Source organism: Sphaerodactylus townsendi, linkage group LG09 (assembly GCF_021028975.2).
Source record: "Sphaerodactylus townsendi isolate TG3544 linkage group LG09, MPM_Stown_v2.3, whole genome shotgun sequence".
Taxonomy (NCBI): Eukaryota; Metazoa; Chordata; class Lepidosauria; order Squamata; family Sphaerodactylidae; genus Sphaerodactylus; species Sphaerodactylus townsendi.
The window spans coordinates 60,123,234-60,142,370 of NC_059433.1; the positions used below are offsets into that span (position 1 = coordinate 60,123,234).

Sequence of the window (19,137 nt, forward strand, 5' to 3'; positions counted from 1 at the left end):
AGATATTGAATCCACCCAAATTTTGTTTCCAGAGGAAGAGGATCCTACCCTTTTGTGGAACCTCACACCTCCTTCCAAGTACCTAATATCCCTCAATTTACATCTTTCTCATTAGCATTACAACCAGGGTATACCCAACTACTCATTGTATTTGCTGCATTTTTAAAAAGAAAAGTACTACTTTTTCAAGTTTTAAAGATTGAAGTTGACTAAAATCAAGTCACCCAAAGAAATAAAATCAACAAGAAATGAGTATGTCCTAACAAGCCTGTAACATAAACAGATCACTTCATTGGTGGTATAACAAGCTATATAGAATCAACAAGCAGTTGAGCATATTTTAAGATGTACATAAAACCATCTTTGTGCCCCATGTCTAACTGTTTGCATTTGCAGATTCAGAAGCTTGAAAGTCTTTAAACACTCATTATGCCAGCTTCCTGAAGTTTAAAGTGTTCCCAATAGCTTGAGTTGTTTCTGTCCAAGATGTGAAAATGATATAGCATTATATTAATGAGAATCATTATTTCTAAATTACATTTAGCAACCACAATGGCTAATCCATGATAGGCACTGCATTTTCAAATGATTCAATTACTGTGTTATAGATAAGAAAACTGTAGTTCTGTTTCTCCCCAGTATAAGTTGAATGGGAGGTGAAGTACACTGTGGATGGATGAGCTGAGCTGAGCTCCTGATACCCTAGAGATCTAGCTGCAATTATGAAGAAGCTCAACCATGAAGATTTGTATCGTGCTGGGAAATTGGTATTAGGTAGGCAGTGCAAAGTATGGAGATACCTGGAATGTTTACTAAACTGGTGTCAGCCTGCCTCCTTGCATCTGTAATTTTAGACAACATGAAAATAGAAAAAACCCTATAGCTGTCTATGTTCAGATAATCCATATCCTTCTTTTATTTCTCATGCTGCCTACAAACTGCTACCGCAGAAGCAACAACAGGAGCCTGACTAAACAGTGCTGTACTCATATGGAGAGGAATCCCAGGTTTCTAAATGAGGATGTACTTGCAGTTGTCTACCTATTACACAAGATGTGCGATGAAGACTTACTAGCTTTTGTTCACTCTGTATTATTGATCTACATACCAATGCCAACTTCTGCCATGAATTTAGTTTTCTACCTTTAGGTGAGTGGCTGATGAAGGGCTGACCTAGGTATGCTTGCTTTCACACGAAATCCAAACTTCTTACTTTCTTTTATTCTTTAATTAATCAAAAAGTCATATTGTATTGCAAACTGTCTTCTGAGCTGATCTTTGCTGTGGATTCCTCAGTTATCCTTTTGGTGAATAGAATAATCCTATCCCCCCTGTTAATTTCATTACAGATCATATGATGATAATTAGTGTAAATATATGTATGAATAAAATAACAGACTCCTTTCAAAGATTGGAAAAACAAACATTTGTGTACCATATGCTATAACTTCAGTGGAAAACTAAGATCGAACCTTACGTGAGGAGTTGCATATCCTCTCTCCAGTTTCAGAGCCTTAAATAATTTAACACATTAAGTCAAACAGTGACTTGCAGCATGGTCTGTGTAGGAAACTGGACAGAAACCTGTTTGCCTTCAGCTCAGTAATTATTAAACAGTCCATTCATATGCAATGTTCCCTGTTTTCAGAATACTGAGGTCCATCAAAAAGCCTTTCATATGCTGCTCAATCTAATAATGTAAAATACATCTGAGGGACTGGTGGTTGTGGAGTCAGTTCCAGCAGAAGACACTGAAATTCCTTTAGGAGTCTGCTTTGCAATTCAGGTAATTTGTTCCACAATAAGCTAAGGCAGCATCCTGTACAATTGTAGGAGGCATGAGTAAGATTACTTCTCTTTTCTTTGCAACTGTGTTATCTTTCAGAGCTGGGTGCTCTCCTTTGTATGTGACTTTTCGTGACCTTTCTCCATTCTCCATCACCATGCTTCATTCATTCCCTCCAAAGATGAAGTGACATAGCTCTGCGACTTCCCTCTTAATGCTAATTGGCCTACCTCTTCTGTGGTCCCTCTCCCAGCATACCCCCTTCTCTATCAGATTTTGAGTTTGCGCTGTGAATTTGTGCCAGTACAGCTGAATTGACATAGCTGTGTGGTATAAACGATGTTACAGCTCTGAGATGCAGTTTTTGATGAAGCGAAGACAAATGTTGCAGTGAACTAAGTTGTTATCAATGATTCCTATAGTGCCCTGAGCCATTAATAGTTGCATCATATTGTAGACACAATGGGTTGGACCCAGAACAATATTTCTGCTTGTGCTAGATCACTTATGCAAGCAAAATTCCAGGAAAAAGGCCATGGTAGCCACGTGTTCCTTGCATGTTGCTGTATCAAAGCCGGTATGTCAGTCAGCCCCATCCAAATGGCCAGGTGGCCGTGGCTGCACCACTCTGCGACTCTCAAATAGGCTTTCTGGGAGACTTGCAAAGATAAAAAGCCTCCCTGCTGCTGAGAAGCCCATATGAGGCTGTATAAAGGTAGCAAACAGCCCCGGCCACGACCCTGAATCACCCCTGTTGTGCCAGTGGTGGAAGCACAGGGATGCTGCCTAGCATCCTGCTCCATGTCCCACAGCTGGGGAGGGCAGCAGCAGCTGAATCCCAGCAGTTTTGTCCTTCTGCCAGGGTAACTCCGCTGGGGAAGGCAAATCTGCTAGAGCAGCTGTATGCCACTCCCACAGGCTGATTCAGCCCCCCTTTGGATGTTTAGGTATGCCTAAAAAAGGGCATTCTGGTGTGTTTCAGAGAATGCTAATGCATGTGATGTCATTGATTCATAGGGATGCCATGAGTTGGAAGCGACTTAGCAGCATTTAACACACACATACAAGTAATCTCACTCACAATCATATAAAATACAAGGATTATGCACCCACAATGCTCTGTGACACTTCAAGAAATGCTAGAGAGCATCTCTTGGATCGCACAATATCATTGGCATCCCTCAAAATAACTGTCCGGTTTATAAAGTCCTTTGAAGCATTAATGAGATACACAATTTGTTGCTTAGCACTTATTAGAAAACCTCTTATGAGCTCACTCAAGAGAACATCTTTATTTACATTCAGAATAACTGAACATTTACAAATATGAAAGTGATGAATCAGCCCATGTGTAAATGAAGAAAGTTTACTTTTGAGTAAACTAGAAGATCAATTACAAATAAAACATAAATTTCCTTCATCATTTCTCAGCTTACATATTGATTAGCTTACTCTGAAGAACATTTTTTGGGGACACTCAGACATCAATCCTATTGTTAAGTCAGCCTTGCACTATTTGTTCTGTCTTCATTTTTTTAACTGTTTCCAGTAATCTTTTTGAAATGACAGAAACAGAACCACTTATATATCTAAATTTCTAGAATAACCTACTACACTGAAGTAGGTGTAGCCTGAAAAATGCTTTCAAGAGGCTCAAATGTATTAAACACTGAAATGTCCACTAACTTAAAAATGCAGAAGTAGCATATAGGGATTATCAGTACTCCTGTACTTACCACACAACTGAAATTTGGAATGGTTGCATACTTGTAAGAGTATGGGTACAATAACATTTGGGCATATGCATGGAAGGACAAGTAGGCTTTTATTTGTTTGCGGTGTTTGCGAAGGAAATGAGCTACAGCCTTCACCTCAGGCTCAGATTCAGGCAAAGGACCGCAGTATGTGTCATCACAGGGATGAATGGAAGCACCTTCATCTGCACAGTGAAAAAAAAAAGAAGAATGTTAACATAGGCCTAAAAATGCAATTAAATTTAAAATGTGTGTGGGTACAAGCTATGTAGACAGTCTACAGATATCATGCCAACACCTCTTCTCTTTCAGTTATGACAACCCCAACAAAGACAATCTTGTTCTGAAAAAGGAGAAATGGAAAGGATACAGAATGATACCAATTACCGTACTTTTGGTTGAATCTACTGTGTTGGTAGGACACAATAGCATATTTGAGTTGCCATAATTTTTGTATCAGTTGGAATACAAGTTCCATGTAATTCAGAACTTGCTTTAAATCTATAATTAAAACAAGATTTGATTCTACCAACGGCAAGGACATAGGCAAGGAGGGGGGATTCATGGGTCCAACCCCACATTACATGTCTGGCTTGCTTGAGCATCCCCCCACCAGCCCCCACCTGGAGATGGGGCTCCACCCATCCACCCCCACCAGCTGAGCCAGCAGTCCCTTCTGCCCTCCCCTCCAGGGAGATCGCAAGAGACTGCCATCCCCAGCCCCGGAGAGCTGTTTTATAAGCACTGGGGGGGGCATAGGGAGGCATGGCGGCCCTGCCCCCTGAGCCCTGCCCGCGAACTCACCCCATTAAAAATCTATTTCCAGGGTTTCCTTCCTGTAGTGCACTCAACAATGGTTTTAGTACTTGGAAACACAGACAGTACAATCCAATACATAGTTGTTACAGTCTGATGTTCCAAATTTTCTTGTGAAAAGAGTTGCATATTGAGCAGTTCAACAGACTGGCAAGTAATGGGTACCCCTGAATAAAAATGGCAATGCTTAACACATTGTGCACATGTTGCTATTTAAGAGCTGATCTTCACTTTCATGGTGCTGTTCAATTTGCAAGGTTAGCAGGAGATGAAACTGCTGGATACTTTGTACCTTGCTGAAAAGGAAGGGTATAGAAAAAGAATATCGTAGCTCGAGGCCATTCTACAACAACTAGCAGATGGCAGTCATGTGATCTATGCAGAGATTATGTTGCATCTGGCTTTCTTCTTAAAGCACAGGTTGCAAGCTGAGAAATATTATGTGGATGCTCATCTGTAGTTGCAATTGCAGTCAATATAATGATGTACAACATGATTGAATCTTTATTGTGTAGCTTGCACTGGGACCTCACTTTGCTAAGATACGAAAGGCAAGGAAAGAATTCTTCAAACACAGAGAAAATATCACCTTTATTTTGATTCAATAATTTATTTTACCATAAGAATTTGTTTCCTTTGCATGTCTAATAAAATTAGCCTTTTATCTGAGATCTATGATTTGATAGCTAAAATTGTATATATTCATTTTACACTTTTAAAATTTGATCAGTTTATTAGTTGGTCTGACAGAAGCAGTTTGGATTCTATATAGGTATCTCAAACCATTAGGACCACAAGGCATTCCAATTTTTGGAATTTTCTCTACAATGAAAAAAAATCCACAAACATAAATTTCAAAACAGAAAACTAGTTGACATACACAGCTAGATTTCTCTTAACCATTTTTTTTTACATCTAACATTGCTCCCACAGATATATTTTCCAGGTTTAGAAAGAATCAGGACAAAACAGAATGCAGTAAATGTCAGCTACTGTCAAATGTCATGAGTTACTATCATAGCAAACCAATAGAAGTACAAAAAATGACAATGCTGCCCCACGGGGCTCTTTTAGAAGACGGTTGAATTCTGAATTTCCTCCTGCAAGAATATCAAACTAAAAGAAACCTCCATATGTTGTTTTCTTTTGACATGGAAGAAAAAACAGATTATACAAGTACATAGATCTTAAAACAGCACAGTGACTTTCACACTGAAGGAAAGAGATTAACCAAGTCCCAGTAACATCTATATTGTCACCTTTGGCATATGTGAGATCTGACTCAATTCATCAAGGCCTGTAAGATTGAGATGTTCCACCAGGCCTGTGACTGAGGCAACAACAGTTTTCATCCCAGCTGGCCTTCCTATCCCTACCCCTACCCCTATCCCTATTACCTCACTTATTGTTCTGTCTTTTCTTCCTTTGTCTTCCCACCCTCTTCATGATTGGTTATCCTGTTTTGCTTCTTTAAGGGCGCCAAATGTAATTTAAGTTAATAAGATTTTTAAACTATATTTTATATATTATAATTACTGCTTTATTGAACTGTAATTCCTGATTATTAGCAGCCCTGAGTCTGACTGTAGTCGGAAAAGGGTGGGATAAAAATAACTTTAAAAATTAATAATAATAAGAGGTCTAGTCTCTAGTAGCTCTCCGTAACATAGCACTGGCACAAACCAATGTTTTCCAGAACTGTAATTCTAATCGTACTGAGGATTGGATGTGAAGTGAATTTTTAGATTTCATCCTGATCTGTAGTTTTGATAATCAGTTATGTGATTTTAAAATAGTTACAGTTCTAACTGTAACTATTTTGAGGCAGGAAATAAAACATTTCTGCCAAGGAGCTCTGTGTGGTTTTTCCCCAAGACATTTTATTTCCAGCCTGAAAATGATGTAAATAAATCCTCCATTGTAGCAATTCTTTTGTTGAAACGTTTTCAAAACATTTTGATTTGCCATGCATATCTCTGTAAAATGTTTCCCACACTTTTCTGCAGTCCCTGGACTTCTTCCTTGGTGCCATTTTCTGAGCTTGCTCTGTTGGCTTGCCAGTTTATTTCCATCATTTTTCTTTTATTTTCCAAACTTTTTAGGGATTTGGGCAGAAAGGGCCAGTGTTTTCTTTCTTAAATCATCCGTATTGGAGCAATGTTATCTTTTTGTCTTGGTTGTACAACATCTATGTGACCTTTTGCATGCACTTCTACATTCAGAAAAAACAACTCTGCAGAATTCTTGCAGAAGTAAAGGCAATAGGTTTTGGAAAACTGTGAGTAGACATCATGGTAAGCCATAGTTTGTTTAGACTGTGATTTGAGCAACGAACTCTGATTACCATACTAGACATAAGCAACAGATCCTGGATTGAACGTAAGATATGGTAAGCCTGCTTCTTGATTTTCTCCTTCCTCTCAACTATGAGGATACTCTTCCTGTACTGTCATGTGAAGTGAGGTTATTATGATGAGAACACTGTCCAACAAACTGGTGTGTTGTAAGGCCTCCCCATAGATCTATACAGTGGCATTATAATATCAGCCGATTCATTTTCAATCCTTTTTCTAATAACCCCCAAGACAGAGTTTGTGTTTTTCACTGCTCTAGCACACTGGCTTGACATTTTCACTGAGCTATATACTATTGCTCCAAGATCTTTTTCCTTCTCAGGGTCAGCAAATTCAGACCCCCATTAGCCTACACTTTAAGTTGGGATGTTTTTGTCCCAATTTGCATCACCATACACTTCCTAAATTTGAAATTCATTTGTCACACTGTTGCCCACACACCCAATTTGTGGAGATCCTTTTGGGGCTTTTCAGTCATCCTTGGATTTCACCATTCTAAATAGTTTTGTGTCCTCTGAAAACTGGCCATTGCATTATTCACTCCTAGTTCCAGATCATTTATGAACCAATTAAACAGTTCCGGCACCAATACTGATCCCTGTGGAACCTCGCTACTTACTTCCCTCCATTGTGAATAATGTCCACCTGTTCCTATTGCTTCCTGTCATTTAACCAATTTTTAATCTGTAAGAAAACCCATCCTCTTAACTGCTATGACTGCTAAATTTACTAAGGAGTCTGATAAGGAACTTGTCAAAAATCTTTTGAAAGTCCAAATATGTGATATCTGCTGTGTCACATTTTTACTTTCTCAAAAAAACAACAACAAAACCCCACATTGAACCCAGCCTCTGTAACTAGAAGTAGGGGAAAACTTTACCTTAAGTGATTATGGCAGAAAAAGCCTCGTTACCTTTTGTTATTGCAAATAGGCGGTTAAACAGTTCTTGATACATCAGCTTTGAGATGAGATGAAGTTCCTGATGCCAAATCACAACAAATGTGGTTTCAGGTAATTTGGGCTTCTTGGTTTGACATTCAGAAAACTCCAGATACAGTTCAGATATTTGCTAATACCTACACCTGACAGAAGTATCAACTAAATGTTAAAATTACTTCAATATTTAGTTTAAACTGCTTTCCCTTTTTTGCAAATACTGCTGCCAGTATTACTTTAACAAGGAGAAGGAGAATGTAAGTTTTCCCCAGTGAGGGTAAAACCATCTTAGCAAAGTCATTTTTTCCAGTGATAAAACAGTAGGAAAAGAAGGGGTCTCTCTCTCTCCCTCTCCTCCCCATTCCTCCATAAAAGAAAGTTATATAGCAAGAAAGCTACTATACAGAACAAGTAAAAGAAAGCTACTATACCGATGACATTCAAAATTAGATTTGTTCTCAGATCATAGCTCCCTTCAGGCACCCGTTAAGAATTTCAAGAACTGAATGCTGGAAATTGAAGAAAGCCAATCTCCACAAGAACACTGAGTGACGGTCTCCATCCGTTGGAAACAGATGAATTCCATCTGAATAGAGATCTAGGAATATGTTCACTGATGGTGTTAAAGGTTACACTGTTTGAACACTTCTTGATTCTTGGATTGGAAACCTTTATCATAATATCAGCAGCAGGGGTAGACAAGGAGGACAAGATAAGAGCCCTGCCTGCCCCCCTTTCCCCCAAGGAGGAGAATGGAAGTAGAATGAGCTTGCCCAGTCTTTTCCACCCCTCATGAGGCTGTGGCAGGAGCTCCCATCTGTCCTGCAAAGGGTAGGCAAGGGCCGCCTCTTGCTTGTGGCTGAAGTAATCCCAGGATTGGGCAGGGGGCAGTGTCTGCAAGCCACTAGCCTATGGGGACTTTCCCTGGTAGTGTTAATGGCCAATTTAGCCCTGATAAGCAATACATATTTAAAAGTAACATATTTGAAAAAACAACAACGCAGGTGCAAATTTATTCTTTATATTTAAAAAGGCAGTGATTTAGAATTTAAAATGTATTTACTAAAACCGTTTCTTCTTTTTGCAGTGGGGCATCAAATAAACAACGTGGCCTAGCAGCATTAGAGTAGATTCAATATATGGTTTTCCACACCATTGTGTTTAACATCTACATGAAACTGCAAGGGGAGGTCATCTGGGGATCTGGAGAAAGTTGCTGCAAATATGTGGATGATACCTAGTTCTACTTCTCCTGAGTATGAAGGTTCAGTTGTTTTCTGCAGCCCATAGCATCTTTTGTTATTTATTTATTTAATATATTTTAATGCTGCCTCACAGTCTGCTGGCTGTGGTTTACAATTAACATGATACAACAATGTAAAAAGGCAAGCCATTGAACATTAGACACTTTATTAGCCTTGGCTGAAATGCCAACTATGGTGTTTCCTTGAAAAGCATAACTTAGCCATGGTGCTCCACAACCTGTTCACATTCAGGTTAGATTATTGTAACAGGTCTACCTTTGGGGCTGCTACATGCGCCTGGCCTGAGGTTAAAAATGGTCCAGGACCTTTAACTGTTCCAAAATGCAGGAAAGCTATTGTTGGGAGTTGGTATGTCAGGAATTGTTTAACACCCTTGGTGTTATCAGCCCTGCACAAAGGATTCACATTGACAGCTCATCTGTTCTCAGGCACAGTGCTGCTTCTTACCTTTAAGGCCTTAATTGGTCTGAGGCCAGGGAGGGCAACGAGGATAATTGAGGGACTGGCATACCTTCCTTACAAGGAGAGGCTGCAGCTTTTGGGACTCTTTAGTTTGGAGAGTAGACGTCTGAGGGGAGATATGATTGAAGTCTATAAAATTATGCATGGGGTAGAAAATGTTGACAGAGAGACATTTTTTCTCTCTCTCACAATACTAGAACCAAGGGGCATAAATTGAAATTGTTGGAGGGAAGAATTAGGACTAATAAAAGGAAACATTTCTTCACACAACACGTGATTGGCGTTTGAAATATGCTGCCACAGGAGGTGGTGATGGCCACTAACCTGGATTGCTTTAAAAGGGTCTTGGGCAGATTTATGGAGGAGAAGTCGATCTCTATGGCTACCAATCTTGATCCTCCTTGATCTGAGATTGCAAATGCCTTAGCAGACCAGGTGCTCAGGAGCAGCAGCAGGAGGAGGCCATTGCTTTCACATCCTGCCTGTGAACTCCCAAAGGCACCTGGTGGGCCACTGCGACTAGCAGAATGCTGGACTAGATGGACTCTGGTCTGATCCAGCAGGCTAGTTCTTATGTTCTTATGATTGGCATTTGGAATATGCTGCCACAGGAGGTGGTGATGGCCACTAACCTGGGTTGCTTTAAAAGGGTCTTGGACAGATTTATGGAGGAGAAGTCGATCTCTATGGCTACCAATCTTGATCCTCCTTGATCTGAGATTGCAAATGCCTTAGTAGACCAGGTGCTCGGGAGCAGCAGCAGCAAAAGGCCACTGCTTTTACATCCCCCATGTGAGCTCCCAAAGGCACCTGGTGGGCCACTGCGAGTAGCAGAGTGCTGGACTAGATGGACTCTGGTCTGATCCAGCAGGCTCTTTCTTATGTTCTTATGAACCTGAAGGACCACCTCCTCCCATACTGTCCATCCTGTCAACAAAGATCTGCCTCTCACGCCCTGCTCTGTGTGTCCCTACCTTCAATGGTGAGACAGGTGTCAATAAGAGGGAGGGCAGTTTCAGTTGTGGCACATTGTGTTTGGAGTACCCTTCTCCAGGAAGCTTGCCTGGTACCTACCAGAGTACCAGTGAGGCATCAGGCCAAAACATGTATTTTATCTAGGCTTAAAAAAATTCTTTTTAGCTCTTTTATATTATCATCATCAGATATGTTGTCTGATATCTGTTTATGGATATCTTTATGTCCCCAGTGGCTTGTTTTTTTAAAAAATGGCTTGTTGTATATTGGTAACTTAGTGCTTCTCCTTGCAAGCTAAACTTGAACAGAATGCTGATTCTGTGGCATTAAAAAAGTTCTAAAATAACTAAATAATATTACAGCAGCACTGATGAAGCTGGGGCTGCTTATCAGTTTATTCAGGCTATAATGTAAATGCATGACAATACTGAGATGTCCTGAGTGGATTTGTTGCATACAGGATTTGGAACTCATGCTAACCGTCAAACTTTGGAGTCCTCCACTGGGCAAACTGGGCAAATCTAGGAGCAAGTATACTGTCAAGATCTGGCCTGTTCCGGCCCGATTCTGTCATGTCTCCTATTCATAAATGACCTGGAAGTAGGGGTGGGTAGCGTGGTGGCCAAGTTTGCAGATGATACCAAATTATGTAGGGTGGTGAGAACCACAAAGGATTGCGAAGAGCTCCAAGCGGACCTTGATAAATTAGGTGAGTGGGCTCAGAAATGGCAAATGCAGTTCAATGTAGCAAAATGTAAAGTGATGCACATAGGGGCAAAAAATCCAAACTTCACATACACGCTACAGGGGTCAGTTCTATCAGTCACAGACCAGGAAAGGGATTTGGGCATCTTAGTTGATAGTTCCATGGGAATGTCAACTCAATGCATGGCAGCTGTGAAAAAGGCAAACTCTATGCTGGGGATCATTAGAAAAGGAATTGATAATAAAACTGCAAAGATTGTCATGCCGTTATATAAAGCAGTGGTGCGACCGCACTTGGAGTACTGTGTTCAGTTCTGGTCGCCGCATCTCAAAAAGGATATTGAGGAGATAGAAAAAGTGCAGAGAAGGGCAACAAGGATGATTGAGGGACTGGAGCACCTTCCCTATGAGGAGAGGCTGCAGCGTTTGGGACTCTTTAGTTTGGAGAGGAGACGGCTGAGGGGGGATATGATTGAAGTCTACAAAATTATGCATGGGGTAGAAAATGTTGACAGAGAGAAATTTTTCTCTCTTTCTCACAATACTAAAACCAGGGGGCATTCATTGAAAATGCTGGGGGGAAGAATTAGGACTAATAAAAGGAAACACTTCTTCACGCAACGTGTGATTGGTGTTTGGAATATGCTGCCACAGGAGGTGGTGATGGCCACTAACCTGGGTTGCTTTAAAAGGGGCTTGGACAGATTGATGGAGGAGAAGTCGATCTATGGCTACCAATCTTGATCCTCTTTGATCTGAGATTGCAAATGCCTTAACAGACCAGGTGATCGGGAGCAACAGCCGCAGAAGGCCATTGCTTTCACATCCTACATGTGAGCTCCCAAAGGCACCTGGTGGGCCACTGCGAGTAGCAGAGAGCTGGACTAGATGGACTTTGGTCTGATCCAGCTGGCTTGTTCTTATGTTCTTATGTCTCCTGGCTGGGATCCTTTCTCTGGGGCCCCTTCCGCACACGCAAAATAATGCGTTTTCAAACCACTTTCACAACTGTTTGCAAGTGGATTTTGCTATTCCGCACAGCTTCAAAGAGAACTGAAAGCAGTTTGAAAGTGCATTATTCTGCATGTGCGGAATGAGCCTGGGACTGCTTTCTGTTGCTTGTTTGTTAGTTTCACTTTTAGGAAGGCTAATCTGCTCATTAGACCCCTGCTGGCTTCTGCATTTCAAAGTGTTGAGGTGTGTGGGCTGTTTTGCTCTAGTGGAGGTCGTGCTTTCTCCTTCACATGAGACTGAAAGGGTACTGTTCCCCCTTAGGAGTTGGGACTGATGGGCAGTGTTATGTGACACAGAAAGGGGGGTGGGAAACAGAGAGTGATATAATGGAAGCTGTTTTGCCACTTAATCCTTAGTTCTGTCAATGGAAGTCTGAATGCTCAATTCTGATGCTGTTTTCAATAAAAGAAACTGTCTGAACAAAAAGTCTCATTATTGAACAGTCCAGAGACACGAGGCATACATCATACTATAGCACCATACTGAAAATGCACACGGCATATAACTTTCCATGTACATCATTTTTATGTTCTTAACTCTTCATAAGAAATTGGAACTTATTATTCTATAAGAACTGCTGCTGCTTTCACATACAGGTGATTTCTTTTGTTATATGTACACTGAGATGCTTCTGTAGCAACAGGCCCAAAGGGAATAAAGGCCAAGTGGCAGATGGTAGAATAAACCGCAACCAGCTAATGAGAGGTAGAAAGGGGGAAAAATAGCAAAAGTAAAATAAAAAAAGATATATTCTTGATTGTGGCATAATTCTTCAAAAAAATCATATCCGCAGCTATAACTTTCTCTACAGTTTCACATCTATTCAGTTTTCTGGACAATAAAGTGGTTACACTGCTTGCTATTCAACTTTAGGTTATTTTTTTACTTACCACACCATTTCACTTTCCAGTTACGATTAGCATCTACACCATGGCAGTGGAACCCTGAATTGTTTGATCTTGTTTTCCTCCAAAATCGATCCTGGCCATAAATGTTTAGTGCAGGAAAATACAATATACAGAGAGGTAAGACAGTATCACACATATTAAACAAATCCTTCTAAAGATAGCCCATGAATTATTTAATCTTTCTTGCAAACATGCAAGGAGACAAACATACTGACATTCAAAATACTGGACTAGAAGTGCAAACCTAAAAACACTTTTCTGGGAGTAAGCCTCACTGATTTGACCTGACGAGAAGCTGGAATATGCCTGGATTGCTTTTTAATAGTGCCATTTTAAGCAGCATTACATCTGTCTGAGCCGAATGACTTAGCCCAACTCTACTCAGACTGATATTGTTGCAGTGCCATTCTATGCAGATCTATTTAGAATCCTACTAAAATGTATTCAGTGGAGTTTACTCCTAGGAAAGCACTGGCTGGATTGTACTGTGAGTTACACATATGTGAGGGACATTAATATTTTAATTACTTACATGGGTCCAGCTAAACTGATATCCATCCACATTAAAAATAGGCATGATGTAGAAATATAGTTGCTTTAGCATTCTTCTCATGGCTGGGTCAGTTTGATATGTTTGGAGAACCTGGAAAGGGACATAAAGTGAAAGTACCATAATATTTGTAATTTGAAAACCTTAAAGATTTTGTGCTACTCACATGACTTATTGACTCTGTTTCCATCGTAGTAAGTTATTTTCCAAAAACTTTGTTGGATTCCCCTCAATGTGAATTGAGTTTCAAGCTACCTTCTTCCCACATTTCTCATATGCTTATATTGTCTGTCTGAAGCCAAACTATACGTGGCACAGGAGATTCTAATTATACAACTCTAGCAGGTTGTTTTTTAACAGAAACATCAATTAGCAGACCAACATGGAAAAGGAAAAGACACTATGGAAGAGAGCATTTAGCCTTTTCCTTCCATGCCGCTTCTAAAATTTACATAGTGCCTTTGATGCTGCTAATCAGCTCTGTTGGATGAAAAAGACAAGTAATATGTTTTCACCAAATCTGATTATAGATTTAGGGGGACTTTTTAAATTAAGGAAAACACATGGGAACAAAGGGTAAAACACTCCCTTTCCTAGCAATCCTTTATTTTCAAAAAATCACTGCTAATTATCTTTAAAAACTGTAGAAGACCTTATTATAGGATGTCTAATCTAGTTTATTTTTAATGCCACTTTTTAAATCCCACTTTCAACCCTAAAAGAGTCTCCAATGAAGCTCACATAAATGTCACTGGATAAAAACAGTCAACTACAAATAATTTCCACAATTAAAAAGCCCACTTTAAGTGGGTATCTCTACTAAACAATATAATAAAACAAACAGAACAAAAACTAAATGCTAAATGGGTGGATCTCACACAACACATGAAAATCAAGCTTTACACTTGTTAACAGGCAAATGGTTCTTTCTCCCACCCTGGACATTCCACAGGTATATATACACTCCACTTGCTGTACTACCATCAGATCCTCTGAAAATGCCGGCCACAGATGCAGACAAAACGTCAGGAGAAAATGCTACTAGAACATGGCCATACAGCCCGGAAACCACACAACACCCCAGTATCATTTTAACTAGGTCCAGTTGACCAAATCCTTCTTTCATGTTTTCTCAAATGCTGGAAAGGCAAGTAGAGTCCTGGGCTTTAGAGGAAAACTGTTCAGTCTGTGGGTGGAAACAGCTCCTTGCAAGATAAGATAGCAAAAAAATGCTGCTGTGTGGCACATACTTTTGCACATGGAAGATGTGGTCCCCTAAATAAAGGTCCTAGGTCATGAAGGGCTTTGGAAAGGGTCAGCAATGTGAACTGAGCAACAGATGACCAACCAGTGGGGATGGCCCTTTCCACATGGGTGGAATATGGCGGCCTGGGGACGGCAAAAAAGCCATCCCTAGGCCGCCATTCGCACAGGGAGCGCAGCTGCAGCGCAGCCGTGCCGCCCTCGCGCTGCCTGACCGGCGCCAAGCCGGCGTTTCCAGAGTGCGCTGGGAAGCGCACTTTCTTGGAAACGCCGGCTGGAAGCCGCTGCCGTGCGAACGGCAGTGGCTTTCAGGTGCTTCCCCCCCCCCACTCCCTCCCTCCACTTACCTGCTCTCCGGCCCTCCGGCGCATCGCCGAGGCCTGGGGACACGCCCCCCTGCTCTGCGATGCTGAAGCAGGCGCGCAGGGCAGGGGTGGTGTGTCCCCAGGCCCCGGTGATGCGCCGGAGGGCCGGAGAGCAGGTGAGTCCACCGGGCGATGGCGCCCAGCGGCGCCGTCTTCCCGGTTCTTTCTGGGACCGTCCATGCGGATGGTCCCGGCGTCGTCGGGTCGGCGTCAGTAATGCCGACCCAAGCCCTTCCGCCTCCGTGCGGAAAGGGCCGATGTTTCAAAATCTGTATAACCCAAAAGACAGGATGCCACATTTTGTACCAACAGAAGCTTTCAAGTGGTCTTTGCATACAGCATTATAGTTCCATAGTCACATCCCATAGTCACATGGAGCAGTGTGGCCAGAACTGCTGAATGTAGAAGCAAAGACAATGCCCATTACAAATGTAATTGGTCAAAGGAACTCTCTGACACTATCACCAATATATCTAAGGCTTAATGTGTCCCACCTGTGGATACTTATATCTAGAGATTGTGATCATGGTCAGACAAGGGAGATCTTTCTGCAAACCTGACAAAAGCCCTAGCTTTGCTGAGAAATCTAAAATCTTTTTTAAAAACCCTTTAGGATTAAACCCAACTGATAGAAGCAGCATCTGTAACTTTAAGAAACAGTGGCTGTTGCTAAGCAGCCACAACCATATTTTTAGCCTTCAAATCTTGTTTTCTGGCAGTTAGGCAGCGAGCATACACCTCTTTTGACAGAACATTTATTGGGAACAGGCTAGCCAGCAACTAGCATATTTTAGACAATGCTCTGAGGAACCCAGATCTGAATCTCCACTCTGCTGTGGAATCGCACTGGGTAGTCTAGCGCCTGTCACACACTCTCAGCCTAGCCTACCTCAGAGGGTTGTTGTGAGGAAAAATGGAGGAGAGGAGAATGATGTAAGCTGCTTTTCCTGTTGAAGAAAGATGGTGTATATGTGAAATATATAAACAGTAAAGATAACTGAAGAAGGGGATAGATAAAAGGAAGGTTGGCTGGTGGGTGGGTGGGTGGGAAGAAGGAAACAGAAGAAATTGAGTAGCCCGATGCAAGCCGTTACAGGTTCCTCCCAGTGCAACTGAACCCAGGCTGCTGTCACCACACACCTTGGCTCAGCCCAGTGGCTGGCACTTAGCAACTGGACCAGACTTCTTCCAGGGGGATTGAGGGAGGGAACATTTTTTAAAAATAGTTTTAGTACGGCTAAAGGTCAGTAAAAAAAAAAAAAAGGGGGGGGAACCAACACACATCCATAACAGCAGATTACAACAATTATTAAACAACTAATTAGTTGAATAAATATTTGACTTTCAGTTCGTTCTCTGGCTAAGTAGGACCTTGAGTTTTTTATAAGCTAATGCAGAAAACAATATTATGGTTCTGATAAACATTAATTAAAAATGTGGGATCCTCTCTTTACTGCATTATATATTTTAACCTAAAACAATTCCCATTTGTAAGTAAAATTACTAGGAGGTGACAGTCTTAATGGATTCAGGAGTATATGTGCTCTGCTGATTAATAATTATACAGGAGTCAAGTCTGATTATTGTCACTGGAAAATTTCCTCTGCACTATAAGCTATTGCAGTGATACTTCTCACCACCTTCATGTTTGTTGTATCCAAACAACCATCTGTGTTGGTTATTCTGAATGAAATTAATTTATTGCAGGTGGAACTGAAAACAGAGCATAATGATCACACAAAATTTATGTAATGTCAAATGACATTTAAAACCATGGTCTCAAAGCAAATTAGATGCAATTTACTTATAGTTACAAAAGAGCACACAGCACGCCTCATTGTGGTGATGGCCAGGTACTGCATCCTTGTCTTGTACAAACTCACAAAATAACTTCTTGATTAACAAAGATTTGTCTGAAGTGGACTAGAAATTGAGGCAGTCTAGTTACTTCCCATCTCTTTCAGCAGGAACCTCCACAAATTTGCGCTCTAAAGATTAACATATAAAATTGTGCAATAAATGGTATATAAACAAAAAAGGTATTCCAGTCTAGAACAAGTTGTCAGTAAAACAAATGGGTTCAGAAAATACAATCTAATTACATATCATTTCCACTTTCTTTGACTTTCTTTACTAAATTAGATTTAGAACAGTATTTTCCTTTAGTTGTTCCAGATTTCCCATGTAGTAAAATCTATTCACAGAATATTTCTCCAAGAACAATTAACCAGGCCAAAATCCTCAATAACCAGTGACCTACTTCCAATGCCCTTGATGCTTAATCAAGGCTAAATGACAACCTCTACAAATCTTCAATTACACAGGGACAAGTAATGAATTTGGTAAAAGAATTTAAAAGATTTGGTCACTCAAATTTGGACATTATAACTCAGTAATTTCAAGCAAAAAAGGTACATTGTGTGTACAGATAACGCAATTTGCACTAAGGTATTCTTAGGGGAAAACATGATAAAAGTAGGTTTGGGCTTAAATTAAGTACAGGACTAGAAAGGGTCCTAAGTATATAATAAATGTATGTCCTTTTTCTTTTGTCATCCATTAAGTTTTAGGATAGGGTTCTACAATCTCTGTGTTACTTCATTAAGCATGTAAGATCTGTCATGTGAACTTGTGACAAACTAGTTGTCCATCTAAACCATCATTCCATTTTCTACAATAATTCTAAATGGGTAGAAATACTAGTCAGTACCGGCAAAATAAAACTGGAGTCTAGAGACTCCTTAAAGTCGAACAGCAAGTATTCTAGAATAAGCTTTCATAAGTCAGAAACACAGATGTGTGAAGTGCATTACACTAAAATATTTGTACTCAAAGCTGCAGGCAACACAAAGGTGTCTGTGGGGGAAAGTAGATTTAAAACCATGTCCAATTTAAAAAATCCATTCAGAGCGGATATTGCTACTTCCAATGGTTTGGCAAAATAGCATTAACCCAAAGTAAGTCTCGTGCAGGGGGAAGTATGACATACAGATGTATAATGTGCAAATCCAAGCATATAGAGACATGGCTGAACCAATTAATATCTGCAAAGGGGAATGTGCTAAAAACCCAAAAAACTCCTATAGTGAATGAGAAGTGTCAGATCCTTATTAAAACCTGACTCATACATAGTGTTAAACTTCTGGATGAATATTAATACAGTAATTTTTCACTGGTGTCTCCCTTTGAAGTCCTTCTGTAGGAGAATATCCTAGCCCATCCAATCTTCGATTAATAGACATTGGTGAGCTGTTCTCCAATATTCTATTAACAGAATCTGGCCCAAAAAGGTAGATTAAATAGATATTGCTTAGAGAAGCAAACTTTCTGAAATGTTGCTGCCATAAAAACAAATACTCGTAATAGTATCCACCACTCCCATCAGCCCAAAAATACTTCAGGAGGTTCCTGTCTGCTTAGCACATTAAAAAAGAGGGATTTAGAAATGAGAGTAATTTATGCTTGTGCAGTCTCTTCAGCAGACTTTGCCTTCTGATTTGCCCTTAATCTGAATTCACCAAGAAGTACTGGATCAAGACATCAGCCAGCCTCTATGATGGTGGAACAGTGAGGTACACTGGGATGAATGGGTCCATTTTGGTCTTATCTATATAGGTTACTACTGACAGCAGATTAAGCTGCACTGCTGCTGCTAATATTACTTTCTCAAAAGCCTGTGAGATTTGAGAGCATTCCAGCTTCAGCTTGCTGCAGAAAGATAAAAGATGCTTAAATTAAATGGACTCTGAAATGGAGTACATTTCTGTCCTGAAAGCATGCCCTTTATGTTGGAGAGAAAGTTTCCAAAGTTGACAATACAGTTGAGAAGTACATACTTACTTCTTTAACAAACCACTGGCAAAAGGCTGGGCCTATCCATTCTCGTGCATGGATTCCACAGTCCATCCAGACAGCTTTCTTGTAAACACGTGATCTTTTGCCTAGCTGCAACAACAAATATGGTTATGTAAGAACAAGAAATG

The 19,137-nt window shown here is 40.5% G+C and overlaps 1 protein-coding gene across 1 annotated transcript in view; it reads right to left on the reverse strand.

Annotated features, from left to right (window-relative positions):
* The window catches only part of CPA6 (carboxypeptidase A6), a 53,116-nt gene that overhangs the window by 7,586 nt on the left and 26,393 nt on the right, over nucleotides 1-19,137 (reverse strand). Inside the window, exons 6-9 of the mRNA XM_048507365.1 lie at nucleotides 18,995-19,099; nucleotides 13,509-13,619; nucleotides 12,959-13,049; nucleotides 3,523-3,725 (exon numbers count right to left, since the gene is read on the reverse strand). Of these exons, the coding sequence (XP_048363322.1) occupies nucleotides 3,523-3,725; nucleotides 12,959-13,049; nucleotides 13,509-13,619; nucleotides 18,995-19,099 (510 nt within the window). The remainder of the gene's footprint in view (nucleotides 1-3,522; nucleotides 3,726-12,958; nucleotides 13,050-13,508; nucleotides 13,620-18,994; nucleotides 19,100-19,137) is intronic.